At 40.6% G+C, this 17843-nt stretch overlaps 1 protein-coding gene across 1 annotated transcript in view; it reads left to right on the forward strand.

Annotated features, from left to right (window-relative positions):
• The window catches only part of MAK (male germ cell-associated kinase), a 92591-nt gene extending 75996 nt beyond the window's left edge, over positions 1-16595 (forward strand). Inside the window, exons 12-15 of the mRNA XM_006864092.1 lie at positions 7494-7625; positions 9295-9369; positions 12506-12625; positions 16441-16595. Of these exons, the coding sequence (XP_006864154.1) occupies positions 7494-7625; positions 9295-9369; positions 12506-12625; positions 16441-16595 (482 nt within the window). The remainder of the gene's footprint in view (positions 1-7493; positions 7626-9294; positions 9370-12505; positions 12626-16440) is intronic.
• The last annotated feature ends 1248 nt before the right edge of the window (positions 16596-17843 follow it).

Raw genomic sequence — 17843 nt, forward strand, 5'->3', positions numbered from 1 at the left:
AAGTTGTTCCTTTTCATGGTGTCTCATATAACTCTTAGGCTTTCTTCATATTTTTTCACTATTTTTTCTGATTGTTCTTCTAGAATATTAGTATTGAGAGATTTACCTTCAAGCTCACTAATTTGGACTCCCATTGCTTCACATCTACTCCTTTGCCTTTCCAATGTATTGTCTGTCCATTTCTGAGATCTTAGTATCAATCTTCTGGATTTCTAATTGCAGGTTTTACAGTGTTTAAAAATTTGCAGTTATTTTGTCTGTTTGTTCTTGTAGTGTTTTCCTAAATTCTTTGAAAAATTTTATTGTGCTTTCCTTGCTTTCCACGGTCTTTCTATAGATCCCTTGAAGGTACCTAATTAACATTCCCTTGAATTATTTTTCAGTTATTTACATGACCTTTTCTTCTGCAGAAACATTTTCTAGCTCTGCATCTTGACCATTTGTTTGCACCAGTCTCTCTTATTTCTTCGTGTGAACTAAAATTGTCTGTTGTCTCTGGCATTGTGGGGTTGTTGTATTTGTAAAAACTAACAGTGCAGCTATTGGACCCAGAGGGGAGAAATCGCTGATGGGTTCCTGCAATTCAAGGAACTCATGAGGCGGCTGTGGAAAGGATATGACAGCAGTTTCTGGCCCTAGAGGGAGTTCTTATTGGCCTCAGTGTTATCTATGTTCAGGGCACTTAATCCAGCAGTAGTTCATGGGGAACCTTCTTAGAGCTATTTTCAGTGTCTGTTAGAACCATAAGTAAGCTGGGGGCAGGGTGACTAGTTAAATGCTGGTCAGGTGGCTCTGCAGGTTTTATAGGTATGGAGCCAAGCCCACCTGAATCTAGGCACCCAAGCGGTGCAGCTGGCCCCCAACTCACACTGATAGGGCTCCCAACCACATGTCTGCAAATTCATGGAAAGCAGGGTCTATGCTGGGGGTAGATGAGGGTGGACGGTGGTCACACCTCTGGTCACCAGGGGGCATGGGGAAAAAGAAGAAATCTCACCTTTTCCAATGCCTGTGTGAATCTGCTTTGCCTGGCTGCTCACAATATGGGAGAGGAGCATCTGGCCAGTCGTTCACCATCAGTGTCCCTCTGTTGCCATCCCTGCTTGACATCTCCTTCCAGCAAGCACTCCATCCACCTGTCTAACCTTTCTTCTGAAGTTCAGGTTATCAGCATTTTCATCTGTGTCCATTCTATTTGGTCTCTCTTTGTTGTAGAGGGTCTGTGTAGTGCGTCTGTCTAGTCCACCATCTTGCAGGAAGTCACCTACTCATCTTTGATGATGTTAGAGAAGCTTCTTCCACCACCTCTTCGACAATTTTCTCGATTTTTTTTGTCTCTTTCTTTTCCGGAATTCCAATTAAGTGTAAGATATTTCTCTTGATAGTGTCCCACATAAATCTCAGGCTTTCTTCAGATTTTGTTTGTTCCTCTAACAAATGAATATTGAGAAAGTTTTCTTCAAGCTCAGTAATTCGACCTTCCATTGATTCTGTCATACTTCTTTACCCTGTCAATATTTTATCCATTTTTGAAGTCCCAGCATTAATCTCCAGGCTTTCTAAATGCTGTTTTTGTATGTTTACAATTTTTCATTTATTTTGTCTGTTTGTTCTTGTAGTGTTTTCCTGAATTCTCAAGTTTTATGTGTATTTTCCTTGATTCCATCTGAAGTTTTCTCAATCCATTGAAAGTACCTAAATATCACTCTTGCAAATTCCTTATCAAGTAATTCTAATGCCATTTCTGGCATTAGATTTTCTGTTTCTGTATCTCAGTCTCTTATTTGAAGCACTCTGTCTTGTTTCTTTATGTAAGGTTGAAATTGTCTGTTTTCCATGAGACATTATGGTATCGATGTATTTATACCCTGTGCCTTGAGGTTCAGTGCTGATCCTACAGTTCCACACCAGGAGTCCTTGATATCCTAGTGGAGAGAACAAAGAAAATGTGCAGGTCATGATAACACTCTCATGGAAACAAGGAGATGAAAGTAAGAATGAACTTTATCGATTAGGTGACATCTGCACTGATAATTTCAAAGCTGTCAAGGAAGCAATTGTGAAAAAAATGTTTCAACCAGCCACCATCACCCATTGCTGCCACAAGCCATGTAATTCAGTTCTCATCGCTAGTGGCCCAATAAGACGGAGCGGAAGTGCCCCATAGGGTTTCTTTATGGAAACAGACTATCTCATCTTGTTCCAGAGGAGCTAACAATGAGTTTGAACTGCTGACCTTCCAGCTAGTAGCTGAGTGCTTAACCACTGAGCCACCCGGGCTCCTTATGTTTCTGGCAGAAGTGGAAAAGACTAAAAAAAAAAAACGCTACACCACCACACCCGATTATATAGCACCTTTTGGGCTTGGGGAAGGATTCAGATTTGAATCCATTGGACACCTTTGGAAGGATTTAAGGAGGCAAATGACATCTGCTTTGTGCAATCAAAAGAGCATCTGGCTGCCAAGTAGAGATGGACTATATGAGGGCACGGCAGGCAGATGGAGGCCAGGTCAGGAGCATGGCGGCTTAAAGAGAAGCGGACTTTTGATGTGCTTTGGAAATGTACTTGCTGGTGGGTGGGTAGAGGGAAGCTAGGGGAAGGTGAGTTAGGGGCTTGACATGAACAATGGTGCTCTTATTGAGATGGGAAGGCCCAGGATGAGCAGGATGGGGTGTGGAAGAGGAGTTCATTGTCTTCAGGAATGTCATATTCAAAACGCCTATGAAGCATTCCAGTCCAGAAAGTTCAAGCAGACAGTCAGATAGAAGAGCTGCAGTCTCTGAAAAGGGACCTGGTGTGAAGTAACAGGTTTGGGATGCTGTGGATGGCACAAACAGTTAAGTAATCAGCTACCAATCAAAAAGGTTGGAAGTTTGAATCCTCTCAAAAATGCTTCAGAAGAAAGACTTAACGTACTCTAAAAACCAGTCATGGAAAACCCCATGGAGCACACACACACACGGATTGACTGTGACTTAGGATCAACTTAAAAACAATTGGTTTGGTAGTTTTGTTTTTGGCAGACAGCCAGTATGTACACCCACAGGATTGGGTAAGATCATTGATGGAGAGATTCTGAAAGGGAAGAACCATGGGTGTCCTTTAGAGGGGAGAAAATTAGAAGAGGAGAAGCAATTAGACAGGCAAGGGAGAACAGGAAAAAGGGGTCTCTAGAGGCCAAGAAGGAAGAGTTGACCTGAGCTATTGGGTAGGGTGGGCTGGAAATGTCAATTACACTTGACAGCACAGAGGGTCTTGGTAACATTCAGCATGGCTTCCGAGGAATAGTGAGGGGAACCCAGGTTGGAGAGGGTTGAAACTTGATGAGAAGTGAGGACTCTGCAAATGTAGACAACTCTTTGTGGAGACGTTGCTGTGCAGAGGTGCTGAGGAATGGATCCATGGCTGGCGCCATGAAGGGGCACTTTTATGGAGGCATGGAGGGAAGGAGAGCTCATGGGGGGGGGGGGCTGGCAGTTCAGTAGAGGGGGTCGTGAGTATGCAGATGGCTTCTTTAAGAACGGGAACCAAGCACATGAGAGATGGGGCCCACTTTACAAAGGAGCAGAGTTTCTGTTATAATTAAGGGAAAAGGAGAGTTGGTCTTTGTCTAGACACCAGTAGGTTTGTACATTTTGGTGTTGAAACAGTGAGAGGGTTGTGGTTTGACTACAAATGCAGAGAAGTAAGAAAAATTTCTAGAATACAGATTCCTGAGTGATACTTGACCCTGTTTTTTTGTTTTTGTTTTTTTTTAAACAAGTTCATTTGCCTGACTGAAATTTAGCAAATCTGTATAAAAGTGAGCCATCTGGTGGTAGAAAAGACCACTGTGAATTTGGGGCAAAAAATAAATGGACCCAGATTCCTCCTTTTTAGTAGTTCTGCTTCCTGATGTGGTTTTGAGAAACATATTTCAGGGCATGTGTTTAGTCTGGACATTTCCTTTTGAACGAAAAAGGTCTAACAAATTGCACATTACTTTGGTTTAGAAGCATGGCTATAAGTAGATGTAAGGAATATAACCCACAATTTGGAAGAATATGTTGAAATCTAAACTTGAGCCCTTCTGTGTCCTGGTTGGCATTTTTTCAAGCTCTAGGTGAAGTCTGAGATCAGACTGGAGCCTAGTTCATGTCACTTAGACAAACATTTATTGAGCACCTAACATGGACCAGCTTCAACACAGAAGATAAGAAACAGAGTAAGAACTGATCCATGAACTGTGTTTGTGATCCATAGTGATTTTTTGTTTGTTTGTTTTTTTGGTAAACAGGTAACATTTGCCCTTTAAACAGTCTTTACATGTGAAAGTACAGTTCAGTGACATTAAACATGTTCAGCACATTTTCAACCAACACTGCTAACCATTCCCAAATTTTCTGTCACCTTTAACAGAAAGTCTGTACATGCTTATTTTTTATAATTGAGTACCTTCTGAAATTTTTTTTTTTTTTTTAAAGAAGACTATCCTTGGGGGCCCTCTATTTTTTCACTATAAAACCAGGTATAAAAGGTCTTATTAAGCATCAACTTTTAAGATTTTGGGAGCTGTGGAAGTGTACCATATAATTGCAGGGCAGCATGACATTGTACTACAAGGACTGGCAGATCTATGACACTGGCCTTCAGGGAAAGAGACCCAAGAGTCATAGCTGGTGGCCAGCTACTGACCGCCTGGGTTGTTGGAGCAAGACTTTGAGATTCTGTTTTCTGTTACTTACAGTGGGATTGCAGTCCTCTCTCAGCTTACCCTGTAAACCTTAGATAATTAACGATGGCGAGATAGTTACAAATAGAGTTTACAGCGGAAGCACCAACCATCTCACATGGGTGCCCTCTGGTCTCACTCCCTGCTCCCAGACAAGGACTCTTTAGCATGAATGGATGCCACCATTGGCTAGTGGAAGGGCCGGCACCACCAGGACAGCAACTCACACCTTAGACACGTCTCTGGTTCTATCCATCACTCACCATCCTACCTTCTACATGTTCACGCAGTGTCCTGTGTCAATTCGACACATGCCTGTCCTGCTGCGTTTACATTGTTTACTACGGCACATGAATTACTCCGCAATCCGGCTCCCACTCACCTCTCCAGCCTCACTGTATGCCACTCCATTGTCTTGCTCCATCCGTGCTCACCTCTGAGTTCTTTCCCATCTCGGGTCCTCTGTCTGTGCTGTCGCCTCTCCCAGTGCACACCTTCCCAGCCCGTCTTCACATCTTTGGTCTAGCGGAGTCCTCAGCATCCTCATTTCAGCTTAAAAATCACTTTTTAGGAAGCAAAACAAAGACTGGCTCAGTTGCATTTGTCACTTGCCCATTGTGCACCAGAAGACTAGACACTTTGCATATTGCTGAGTATAACTATGTAATGGCTCCCTTCCTACTTGATTGCAAGACCCAAAAAGGTAGAAACAGGACTATTTTGCTCACCACTTTTTCTCCAGCAGCACACACACTGCCTGGCATGTAGCATGTGCTCAGTAAATATTTGCTGACTTTTTAACCTCCTCTGAGGAGAGGGATGACAATATGTTGATTTCTACTTCTGCCTAACACCTTGTTTGGTATGTATATTTGGTGCCATATAAAAGCTTATAAACTAATAAATTATTTAAAATTCTGTTTCCAATAAAATTAGAGTCTCTCATCTTAAAAAAGACCTAGAGTTAAACCAATTATCTCCAATTATATGTATATAATTATATATGTATATGTATTTAGGTAGATATCCTGGTGTGGTGCTGTGGATTAATGCGCTGGACTGCAAAGTCAGTGGTTCAAGCTCACCAGCTGCCCATCAGAAATCCTATGCAGGGTCGCTATGGGTCGGAACTGCCTCAACAGCACTTACCAATAACATATATGTAAAAATATATATTATTATCTCCAATTACATATATATTGATAAAAAAACTACATAGGAATATTGCCAAGTATAACTGAATTTAAAAATAATAATAATTTGAATGTTCATAGTCTGCTGAACTATATTTATGAAAATAGTATTTGCTTAAAGAAATTATTAATTTTTCCCCCTACATTGCATTTCTCTGCTATTCATAAGGTTTTCAGTGAGTAAATATTCAGAAGTAGTTCATCACTCCTTCCCTATCTTCTTCCAGCGAAATAGATTGGCAAAGTGGCAGCATCAATGGGCTCAAGCATGGCAACAATTGTGAGGTTGGCTCAGGACAGGGCAGTGTTTCATTCTGTTGTACATAGGATCATTATGAGTCAGTACTGACTCGATGGCACCTAACAACAACAACAATGACGACATTGCATTTTCTTTTTGGGTAAAGATGTTTTTATGTGAGTAATTGCCACACAATGCATCTTTTTAATTGTTTGGTAGTTGCCTATTATATTTGTTTTATTAGAAGCCAAAAGCCACAAGAAATTATCATCTATAAGAAAGGGTAATGCTTTACCCGGTAGAGTGTTTCTTGGAGAACTGATCATATAGAACACTTGAAACTGAGTACTTCTGGTTTCAAAACAGGAGATATTATTTTGTGTCTCACAAAAATGAAACCTTTCTAACGAATTCACTTTGTGACAAGCAAAAGCTCAGACTTCCTGAAGACAGTTGCTAGTGTCTTAAATTCCTGGAGTCCTCAGTGGTGATTTCTGTACCAGCTAAACAAAGCACCCCAGTTATGATCCAAGACTTAGATGGTATGATGATTCTCCCATCTAATCAGATGGAATCGTGAGTGAAAAAGATCTAAAAACACACAAAAAAAACCACCCAAACTACAAATTACAATACTTCTGTGTGACTTGACATAGCACAGATTTCAGAAAACCATGAAGAATGTAAACTGTGCTCATTGCCAATTATATTTACAACACTTCCCTTGTATGATGTTTAAGACATGGATCGGCCTTGCAGGATGGGTCTTTCTCAAGCTCCCCTGAGTTCTTGGGGCTCTGTCTGTTTACTCCACGACAGTTAAGTGCCTGGACTCCAGGGTCTACACATAGTGAATGACATAGAAAGACCATGTTGTTCCTCCACAGTTTTTACAAGACATTTAACAAAATATCAGAAGTTTAGTATTATTTAGCATATAGGAAATATCTTTTAGGAAGCACATCGTGTGGTGGTGGTGGTGGTGGTGGTGGTGGTGGTAGTGTACCGTGGAGTCAGTTCCGACTCACAGCGACCCTGCACGGGGTTTCCGAGGCTGTAAATCTTTATGGGAGCAGAAAGCCTCATCTTTCTCCCGCAGAACAGCTGGTAGTTTCAAACTGCTGACCTTGAGGTTAGAAGCCGGACTCGTAACCAGTACGCTACCAGAGCTCCTTGCACATCATGTGAGGGTCCATCAAAAAAGCAAGTATTTGTTACATTTTAACTTAAATGTAGTTCCATTCTCATTTTCAAGCTATTTCTAGTCTCTGAATGTATTATATAGTTCTTCTTCAAGTAGATGATCACATGCTCACCTATGACCTGATTGTTTTGTTCTCCTAAGGTATAAACCCTAAGAATGTATCCTTGGTAGCTACCAGGAAAGATGTGAACCCATACACTTGGACTAATTCACTATTTCCTAAGTCGTTGGCGCCCATTGGGGCTGAATTTGCTTTCAAAAGAAGTAATGCAGGTAATGCAAGAACATATTTCAAATATAAATTTACATGTGTTTTTAATTTTTTTTCTCCTACAGCTTCTTACTTTTAAATATATTGCAGCTGCCTTCTTCTCCTGGGGATTCATGTACCGCTGGAGTACACAAAGATTTTCCAACTAGTCCCTGAGCACAGATAGTTTTGAAAGGGAATCTTTTGCCAGATCCTCGACTTCTCAGTGGATTCTTTCCTAACCCTGGCATGTCTGAGAAAGCTGTCTCTTTACAGAGTTGCCCTCCTTCCACTTTACAAAAGACAAGAATACTTTGAGCTGCAGGTTAAGGTGCACTTTCCAGTTCCCCAGGGGCAGAAATAATATGAGGTGCCAATCAAAAGACAATACGTCAGCCTTGTGAAAATAAATAACTGATGACTGGGTAACCAATTTGTTTATAAGTCAGGCGGTTCCCGTTCTTAGCTTTCAAAAAATTGAAAGAAGACCTAAGTGAATTGTTAGCTCATAGATAATTAAAAGCCTTTTTTTTTTTTTTTTTACATGGTAAGTCACTCTCTCACGTTCAGATTAAAAAGGAGTTAGAAGAATTTAGTGGGCAATGCAGTAACAAAACACTTGTCTTTCCCATCCATTTATCTGTGTTGAGAAAGTTTTCAGTGCTTCCATCTATAAAGAGGAAAATGTGTTTAAACGGGAGGAAGGAGGGAAAGAAGGAAGACAGAAAAGTAATATTGATGCCGAACCCTCGCAATTGGCTGAACTTCTAGCAATAAGTAATATTCATTTATGGGTATATAAGCTACTTGAAAAATAGTCTCCTCCTTTTCATTAAGAGATATCTCTAAAAACAACAACTTTTCACATTTAGTGACCATAGTTTGTAATATTTTATTTCATTTGATCATACACAAAAAATTGTTGGAACTATTTCCAGAAAACAGGTTTTAAACATACTTATGGCTATAATACATTTAAAAAATAATTTTGGGAGAGATCATTTTTATAATCTTTCAAGCCAAAAAATACGTTTTGATAAAGTATACGGAGATAAGAGGAGACTTCAAAATGTCCATGGAAAAACGTCATTAGCTTTTAATTCAGTTTTTCCATGAACTGAATGAAAATGATGAATGTAAAATGACTGACTGTTAAAAGGGAACTTGTTCATTTTTTTAAAAGCCACTATTGATGTGCATAAATCTTGATGGTATTTGCATTCCATTGGTTGTATATTATTTTTAATGAAGGTGATATTATAATTTAAAAATTCAAAGGTAGCATGTGAGTAAGTCCAGTCTACTGAGGGGTTCTGATGTGACATCAACCCACCTTGGACAGTTTTCCTGACTCTTTAAGACTCAGCGGTACCCACTTAACAGTGCTGAGCTGCCCTGCATTCAACAGTACTGTATAGTTCCTTACTTATTTCTACTCAGTTCTTTAAAAACAACTTTCACTCGACACCAACTTAGGACACAAAGGCTTTTCAACAATAGCACCACAACTTTGAGGATCAGGGGAAGTATACAGTTGGCATGAAGTTAAAACTGTGGCAAACACATAGACACGTTTCTCATTTAAAAGGGAGTTCTGTATCTCTCCTGAATCATCTAATTCACGTTTTCTTTGCTTTTCCTAAAACCTTCTCCTTATTACTCACTCTTTCCTTCCATCTGCCTTCTCTTCAGAAGAACGCATAACTAAGCCAATTGAAAAACTATTATGCAGTGAAAGTTTTCCTGAAAAATTAGAGGACCCACAAGGTAATTTCTGGGTGTTATAGAATTTGAATCTCTTGTCCAATTGTTCTCTACATTTTTCTCTAAGCCTGTCATAAAAGGCCATCATCCTGGCCAAGGCCACCTAGTTTTAGAAGTCAGGTCAGGACTGGGAGAAACACAAGCATTCCATGTCTTCAAGAACCTCTTTTGTAGTAGTAAGGATTCTAGGGTTAATTCCCTCTCAAAATCTCTTTGCTTGCCTTCTTCAATGAACGATGGCAATTTATGAGATCTAAGCAAATAATTGTACTGAAAAACATTTTAAAGAATTATTTTCTAATTTTCTAATCAGTATTCCTGAAGCAGGAGCCCTGGTGGTACAGTGATTAAGTGCTCAGCTGCTGCCTTAAAGGTTGGCGGTTCAAACCCACCAGCTGCTCAATGGAATAAAGATATGGCTTCCATAAAGGCTATACCTTGGAAACCCTGTGGAGCAGTTCTCCTTTGTTGTATAAAGTCACACGGTGTCAGGATTGACTCGACAGCCATGTAGTTTGGTTTTTGTTTTTAATTCCTGGAATTTTTTTTAGAGCTCTGAAAATAATTGCTTAAATGTTAAACATTTAAAAGAAAAAACTAAGCAAGCTGAGATGATGAACTCTAATCCAGTGTCATGGATTTAAATAGTGTTTACCACTGATTCCCACCTAAAAAGTTACATTCCACACGGCACTTCAGTTAATAAACCAAGGCAAAATAATTGAAGAAGACCTCATTTTCCATTCAGAGTCCTGGTATGATGCTGTAGGATAAGCACCAGACTGTTAACCACAGGCCTGCAGTTCAGACCCACCAGCTCACTCCTTGGAAACACTATACAGTGCTGCTATGAGTTGGAACCAACTCGATGGGATTTAACAGCAACAATAAATTTTCCATGCACTTTTTGTCTTTGTACCTTCTTTCTCCAACAGATAGAAGCATTGTGCTTATATAATTGTAGATTGCATGACTTTTAAAGTCTGACTTAACCCCATCCCATCACTCACTAGTCTTGTAATTTTGGACAAGTTTTTTGGGATTCCTAAGTTAGTTTCCCCATCTATAAAATGGGGGAAATCACGTTTATCTACCCAGTCAGAATCCAGTCAGTAGCAACTAGCAATGACATTAATGTGTCAACATACTTAGGACTTTTTCACAGAGAGCATGCAGTAAGTGAGCTCAGAAGAGTTGTTCTGAAGCTGCTATCAGATGTGATTATTGCCCTGAACGTCCTTTCAAAGAGCTTTGGAAGTAAACAACTGCTTCACTATGTAGAATAAGTCTCTGGGGTGAAAAAGGACGAATTCAGCAGCTGTGCTAATACAAAACTCAGAGTGTTGCTGTATGCCACCCTTTGTTGTTATTAGCTGCGGTAGTAAACGATAGTGCAGTTTGGCACTTATGGACCTCAAAGCAAACACCGAGCATCCACTCTGCATAGCAACGTGATAGACACTAGGGATACAAAAAAAGCTCAGCAGCCAGCCAGAGAGGGATAATACCCCATCCCATCGGTGTCCCTCAGTAGTGGCTGCCAGCCGAAAGACCACCATGGACATCAGAGACCTGCTGCCTTTACTAGACAACAAACAAGTTGTCTCCTTTTCTGAACAGCAAGGTTCCTTGAAAGAGAAATCATATCCATTCGCTTCCTCTCCTGTTTGCTGCTGCTTCTACTGAAGCACCTCCGGCCAAGTCCTAACAGTATTCTGACAGCCAACTCTGCTGAGCAGTGCTCATCTGCATCCCATCAGACCCCTGTCTCCTCCTACCATCTGTCTAACTCTTCCCACTTGGCAGCCCTCCTTTCTTCACACTATATTCTCTTGAATTCCCATACTATGCTCTTCCTACCTTCTCTCTCTGGTTCCTCTCCTTCACATGGTTCTGTTCTTGTTTGCCCTTCCTTAGTGCTGTTATTCCTGGGTCTTTGCGTGTTCTACAACCCCTCTGAGCTGGTTCCTCCATGCCCACCTGACCCTGATAATTGCAATTCCCTGGCCTGCCTACCAGAGCCACCATTTCAATACCCCATAGGAACTAGGCTTTTCCCCACACCTGACTCCACTTCTGGTAGATACTTTATGTAGATATCAGTCACCTAAGTAAGTGTCTCCATCTCCTGGTTTGCTATAGCAAATACCACGAGAGGGGGCTTTTAAGAACAGACATTTATTTTTGCTCATTTCAGAAAGCTAGCAGTCCAAATTCAGAGAGTGGCTCTAAGGGGAAAGTCCTTCTTTATCTGTGTCAGCTTCTAGTAGTTGGCAGTCCCTAGATCTTAGGGAGTGTGGATTCATCTGCCTCTGCTATCATAGGACAGTATCTTTCTTCCACCTGTGTCTGCGTGCCCATTTCTACGTTGATGCTTTAATAATTTCGAAGTAATTAGGATCCAGCTGATTTAGTGATTACACCAGATTTGCATTCTGGAAGATGATTGCATTTAGTTAGATTGCATCCATAGGAATGCGGGTTAGTATTCCAACCCACATTTTGCCAGGGGCACAGCTGAATCCAAAACAAAAAGCTTAGCGGTATATAGGTCTCTGTGTCCCTTGCCTCCCACCCTCCACGCTGTCTACACGTCCCTCTCTCCTTTCTTCAGCAGCCATGACCTCCTGACTAGTCTTCTGGCTCCAGATTTCCCTCAAACAGATCCCAAAGCTGCTCTCTGATTCATTATCCAATGATAGCGATGATGATGGTAAATACCAGATTCTGGGCTGTGTGCTTGGCATACACATTTCATTCAATCCCTACAACAACCCTATGTATTGTAACCCATTCTTGGTGAGGACTTTGCAATTGAAGAAAGGCACAGAGCGGGCTTCAGGGAAGGGGGCTTCCTCGTAGGAAATGTATGTTAAGAATGGGAGTCACAGAAAAGCCTGGTGTGCTCATGGTTAACTTGGCCTTGGGTTCAGAGTCTAACTGGACCACTTACTCACTTCACATCTGAGAACCATATGCTAGGAATAATAATATGCCTAAGAGAGTTTTTATATGGATTGAGTAGGAATATCTGTCTGAAGCATAGTCCAGTGCCTGAAATAAAGCAGACACTGAGAAAAATGGTATTGTGGTCGGTGTTTTCCAGTAGCCACTTTCTGACTCTATGGTACATCACTAGGAAATCTGGGAGCCTACGCTACTTACAATCAGGCAGGATATAGCCCTTCCTTTCTCAAAAAAGAAGTTGGCTCAGCCGGCCAAAGGATCCATCTGGTACCTCTTGGTACCACAGCTTCAGGTAAGAACAACTTTAGAAAAATCAGCGAGGAGTTATATCTTTTTTCTTTTTTAAAGTTTACACTGTCGCTTTTTCCAAGTGAAGACTCAAATTAGTCTCACCTCATGAATATAGCACTAATTATTTTTGGCAGAGTTCCCCCCGCCCCTTTTTTTTCCTCCCAAATCTGTGGTGTGAAGGTCTAATAGTTGTAAGAGGAGCAGACCCTAATTAAATGCTTACTCTCTGACAGGCATTGTGTAAGGGGTCCCATAGGGATTATCCCAGTTAGTCCTCCTTAAGGAGTCCCGATGTGGCACTGGACTGAGAACCACAAGGTCGGCAGTTCAAACCCACCAGCCGCTCCTCGGAAATCCTGTACCAGGGTCACTGTGAGTCAGAACTGACTTGGTGGCACTTAACAACTCAACAGCGATTTACTTAAAGAAGCCCTGGCAGTGCCATGATTAGCCACTTGGCTGCAAACCACAGGGTCAGAGGTTCGAACCCACTCAGCAGCTCTACTACACATACACTTGGTTGATCTTCATCCACAGAGATTACAGCCTATGGGGCAGTTGTGACCCGATCACTTGGGATCACTCTGAGCTGGCATCAGCTCAACAGCACCCAACAACAACAATTTCCGTAGGTCACGCCACTAGTAAATGGTGGAGTGGGATAGGATACTCTGTCCAGTTTCAAAGAGTGTGTGGTATATACCACCCAGTGAGATGTGGGAAGGTGCCAGACTTTCTGCCCAGCACCTGGTACATAGTGAGAGCTGAATGAATACACATGGATACTGACACTGTACTCGTGTAATAAATGTACACCTGGCTTCTCTCCACTTCCACGCAGAGCGTAACAATAAGCTGCGGCAGAACTTTCCCACAGTGGCTTTGCCCCGAATATTAGACACTGGGCAGGTGGATTCCTCTACCCTCCAATGTTAGAACTGGCGGCTCACTAGTAACATGGCAAATTAAGGCTGCATTCAAAGCTATGCATTTGAAATTGAGGGTGATGATTCTCTACTTGAGCTGACCGTATTTTATATGAGCATTCCCTAAAACATTTTTTATTTAAAGTAGGTATTTGTATTGAAGCACCTAAAATAAACATTAAGGCAGATAATTCGAAGTTTGTTCCAAAAGTATTCTCACAGCCTATCCTAAGCAGGATTTTATATTAAAATTCCCTGGTTAGAACTGCCAGTCATTAAAGTTCACCGAAATAAAACTAAAAGTGTTAAAAAAACAGGAAAAAGCACTGGAATTGTGTGATTTTAAAAAAATTTCTTAACTACAGTAGTCAATACTCAGTCACTGTCACGTCAGTTCCTACACCTGGCCACCTCAGTTGTGTCAGAGTAGAACTGTGCTCCACAGCGTTTTCAGTGGATGAGTTTTCATAAGGAGATTGCCAGACCTTTCTTCCAAGGTGCCTCTGGGATAGACTCTCAGAACGCCAACCTCTCAGGAATCAACTGAACAGGTTTACGATTTGCACCACCCAGGGATCCTTAACCACCATGTAACTGCTTAAAGTAATAGTACTCAGTCATCTTATCTGTGAAAAGAATTACTTCACTATCTGTATGCTGATATAAAATATATTAAGTAAACATTTTATACACAGCACTGATGTTTATAAAGCCTCAAAGAGCTTAAGCTAAGCTTACAGTGAGCACTTTTTAACATAAAAGCACAAAATCACTAATTTTTAAGTTATTTTATCTGAGTACCTGTTCTTAGAGCCTGAGAGAGTAGGCATTTAAAAAATATATATTCTTGTAGGATGTAGAAGGCTTGAAGGTATTAATTATTCTGATAAGATTAGCATTCATATTTCTATTTTTACTTTACTTTTTTTAAGTAAATGCTTTCTCATTATTTTTCATCGCTTCATTTACTCTGCTTATCAGCTTTTTCTACAGATGGTGATAGGAGGAAAGGTAAAAAAAAGAAGTAAATATTAATCAGTCTCAAGTGATAAAAGCAAATCCTTAGGAACACTGTTCTGTAAGTGATGGTTCTTCCAGTCTGCCCACTAATGTGACAATTTCCCACCAGAAAATAAAAGCAGGTCATTACCGTATTTACTCAACTATTTCCCTCTCCTTGCCAAGTCTCCCTCCCCGTTTATCCTTTCTCGTTCTCGTTTTGAGAAGCAAAGTCAAATTATTTTCACTTTCCTCCCTCCCCATGCAATTTCTCATCCCAAACTCCCTAGTACCACCTCATCCCCTGCTTTGAAAATAAAATTTGGGAGGGCACATTTCCTTGAGAGTCTGTTCTGAGCGCAGTGCGAATGATCACATGAGCTCCTTGGAGGCTATTCCCTAATGCTATTGTGATTTCCTCTTTACCAAGATCTTAGAGCTTGCCAAGATTTATTTATACAAGAGGGCTCCAAAAAGTTCATGGCACCAATTAAATCCATGATTAGAGGCAAACTCCTTTTGGCAAACTTTTTATAAGAGGTTAAATGCCTTTGATGGGAAAAACACAGCTTTTAGAATCAGGGTCCAGCCAGTGTTCCTGGGCCCGGGGAGTTGAACAGCAGCAGTCAGTCGGGGTCGGAACCTCAGGATGGTTTGGATTGCGGAACAAACGCATCTCTTGCCCAGCTAGGAGATCTAGATTCCTTTGTCAGCTACTAAATTCATCCAGAGGGCCTAAGTTCTAGAATATTATTTCTGGAAAACACACCCAACCCACTTGCCACTGAGTCAATTCTGACTTAGAGCGACCCTGTCCATGTAGGGTTTTCGAGACTACGAGTCTTTACTGGAGCCAAAAGCCTCATCTTTCTCCCAGGGAACAGCCTGTTGAACCAACTCCTAACCCACAGCACTAACAGGACTCCTTATTTCTGGGAAAGGATCCCAAATATCAACACTGCCACATTCTAAGTCCCTCTTGAAAGACATTTTTAAAAAAATATTGGCCTGGACAGTTTCCTTTAAGTGCATTTAGGACTCAGCTTAGGTTACCTGGAGAAAGCTTCTGCTACTCCACCAGCTCCTCGATTCTCTAAATCAGCAGTCCTCCCCCCAATTAGCTTAATTCCGCTCTTTCCAATCTTGAGTCTCAGAGCCCACTTCCAATGTCTTCCCACCTCTCTCCGTCTCTCCCCCTCTACACTGCTCTCCTATGTCCATGGATGGTACTATTTTGATTTTGACTTCCAGGCCTGATGTGTGAACTAGCTAATTTAACAGCATAATTATCGCTTGTTTATACGAAGGGGAATTAAAAGATAACTTAAGAAATTAAGTTTCTTGACTATGAGAATTTATGTCTTCCTTTTTTCAAAAAGAAATCTCTCATAGAATCTCACTTGGTAGCACCAAGAAGCCAGAGCTTTACAGGATTCAGAATTACACATAATTTTTTTTATAATGATGTTGTGAATTTTGAATTATCATTTAGATTTAACCCCAGTGTGATTTTACAGCATCTTTAACACTGTGAGTGTTGCTCATCAAATTTGAACCAAGCGCTTTTCTTTGGTCAGACCTGCTGGCATTACACCTCTAAGTGGTTTGACATGAACTCAGATCAGAAATGCCAGCAATCAGAGCTCTAAGCCAGAAATGCTGGCCCTTAACCTACTGAATCTCCTAGTTCCTGTCAGCATAATAAAAATAAAAATGTAAAACTCTCAAAGACAAAAACAAAAACAAAAACAAAAAAACTCTCAAAGACCAGGTTCCTTCTTTTTAAAACACACTCCAAATGTCCCCCATGAAATGACACAATGGTTAACTTAATTTTGAATCTGATTATCAAGTGAACAAAATTCTAATTCTTAACTGTGATTTCTTTCAGAATATAACTGGAACACGAAAACTGGTCGGGGGCAGTTTTCAGGACCTTCTTACAATCCTACAGCAAAAAATCTAAACCTCATGGCCCGCGCACAGCCAGTTCACTCTGTGCATGGAAGAACAGATTGGATGGCCAAGTACGGAGGCCATCGGTAGGAGGGTGCTGGCACATTGGCCCACAGTGTGTACAAGGCAGCAGCCTTGGGAAATGTCTACAGATGTCTATTTCTACTGTGCTCTGGAAGAAAGGTGCTACAGTGGGTACTACACAAAGCAAAAATCATCTTCTATTTTATTTCCTTCCTAGTAATGAAATGCATTTTCTTAGCATCATTGCCCACATACTGATATATGGGTAGGACTTTACAAAGTATTGAATAAACTATTTGCCAAAGTATCAAGTATTTGATCTACAAATTAATAGATAGCAAATATTAAGAAGCTCTTTTCTTTAAAAAAAAATGGCTTCAGAAATTGTCTAGAGCATTTTCGTATTTGTTGTAAATTTGCCTAAATGTCTTCCTAGTTCATCGTTTTGCAGCGATTGACCTCAGAGGTTTTGGTTCTTTTTAATAGCAACTAGGAAGACCTCTCCGAGTTGTCAATTACGGTTCCAATTTGGCTGAGCCTTTACCACTTTGACAATGGCAGAAAGATTGTCATTTATCGATTTGTGTTTGTACTTTGAAACCACGGAAGCAGTGCTAATTCCAGTCTTGAGCAGGATGTCTTTCTTAGCAGCAAATTTATCTTTAGCATAGAGAACACCAAAGTTATGCCACCTGATACTAGAGGAGAACACATCTGTTGTTTGACTTTGACCAATACAACTGCTGTTAACGCCCGGTGACTTTATAAAATCCAGTGGCTTCAGAATTAACCAAGGAAAGCATCTCTCATCGTCATGGCATTAAAGTTCTTGAAACTGTGTAAGACATTTTTTCACCAGACACAAAGACGAGGTGTGTGAGCCCGTCCCCCAAAGCAAACTCCTGCTGCTGAAGGTCACTGACCCTACCCTGCCCTTGGCATTGTGTTCAGGAGCAATGGCTGTGATTTCACATGGGACTTTTCTTTATTTTATTTTTTTCTCTTCTTAGTTTTATTTCAGATTGATATTTAAAGTAGATATTTTGAATTTAAGACTACTCTATTTAAACCTGCCATTTTCTGGACTGAACATTACTACTGCATATTCTTTTTAAAGAAGAATAATGCTATCAACTACTGATATTTTTATGTATTGTATGACTTTGTATAGAGATGCTAACAACAGAGCTGATGTCATTGTGAGCATTGTCCAAATGCACATTATAAATAATAATACTAGGGTATTTTTATGACATAAGTTTTCACTCCTTGAAAAAATGTTAAAATCTAAAGAATAATTTATTTTGATGATAC

The sequence above is a fragment of the Chrysochloris asiatica genome, unplaced genomic scaffold, assembly GCF_000296735.1.
Source record: "Chrysochloris asiatica unplaced genomic scaffold, ChrAsi1.0 scaffold00060, whole genome shotgun sequence".
Classification (NCBI taxonomy): Eukaryota; Metazoa; Chordata; class Mammalia; order Afrosoricida; family Chrysochloridae; genus Chrysochloris; species Chrysochloris asiatica.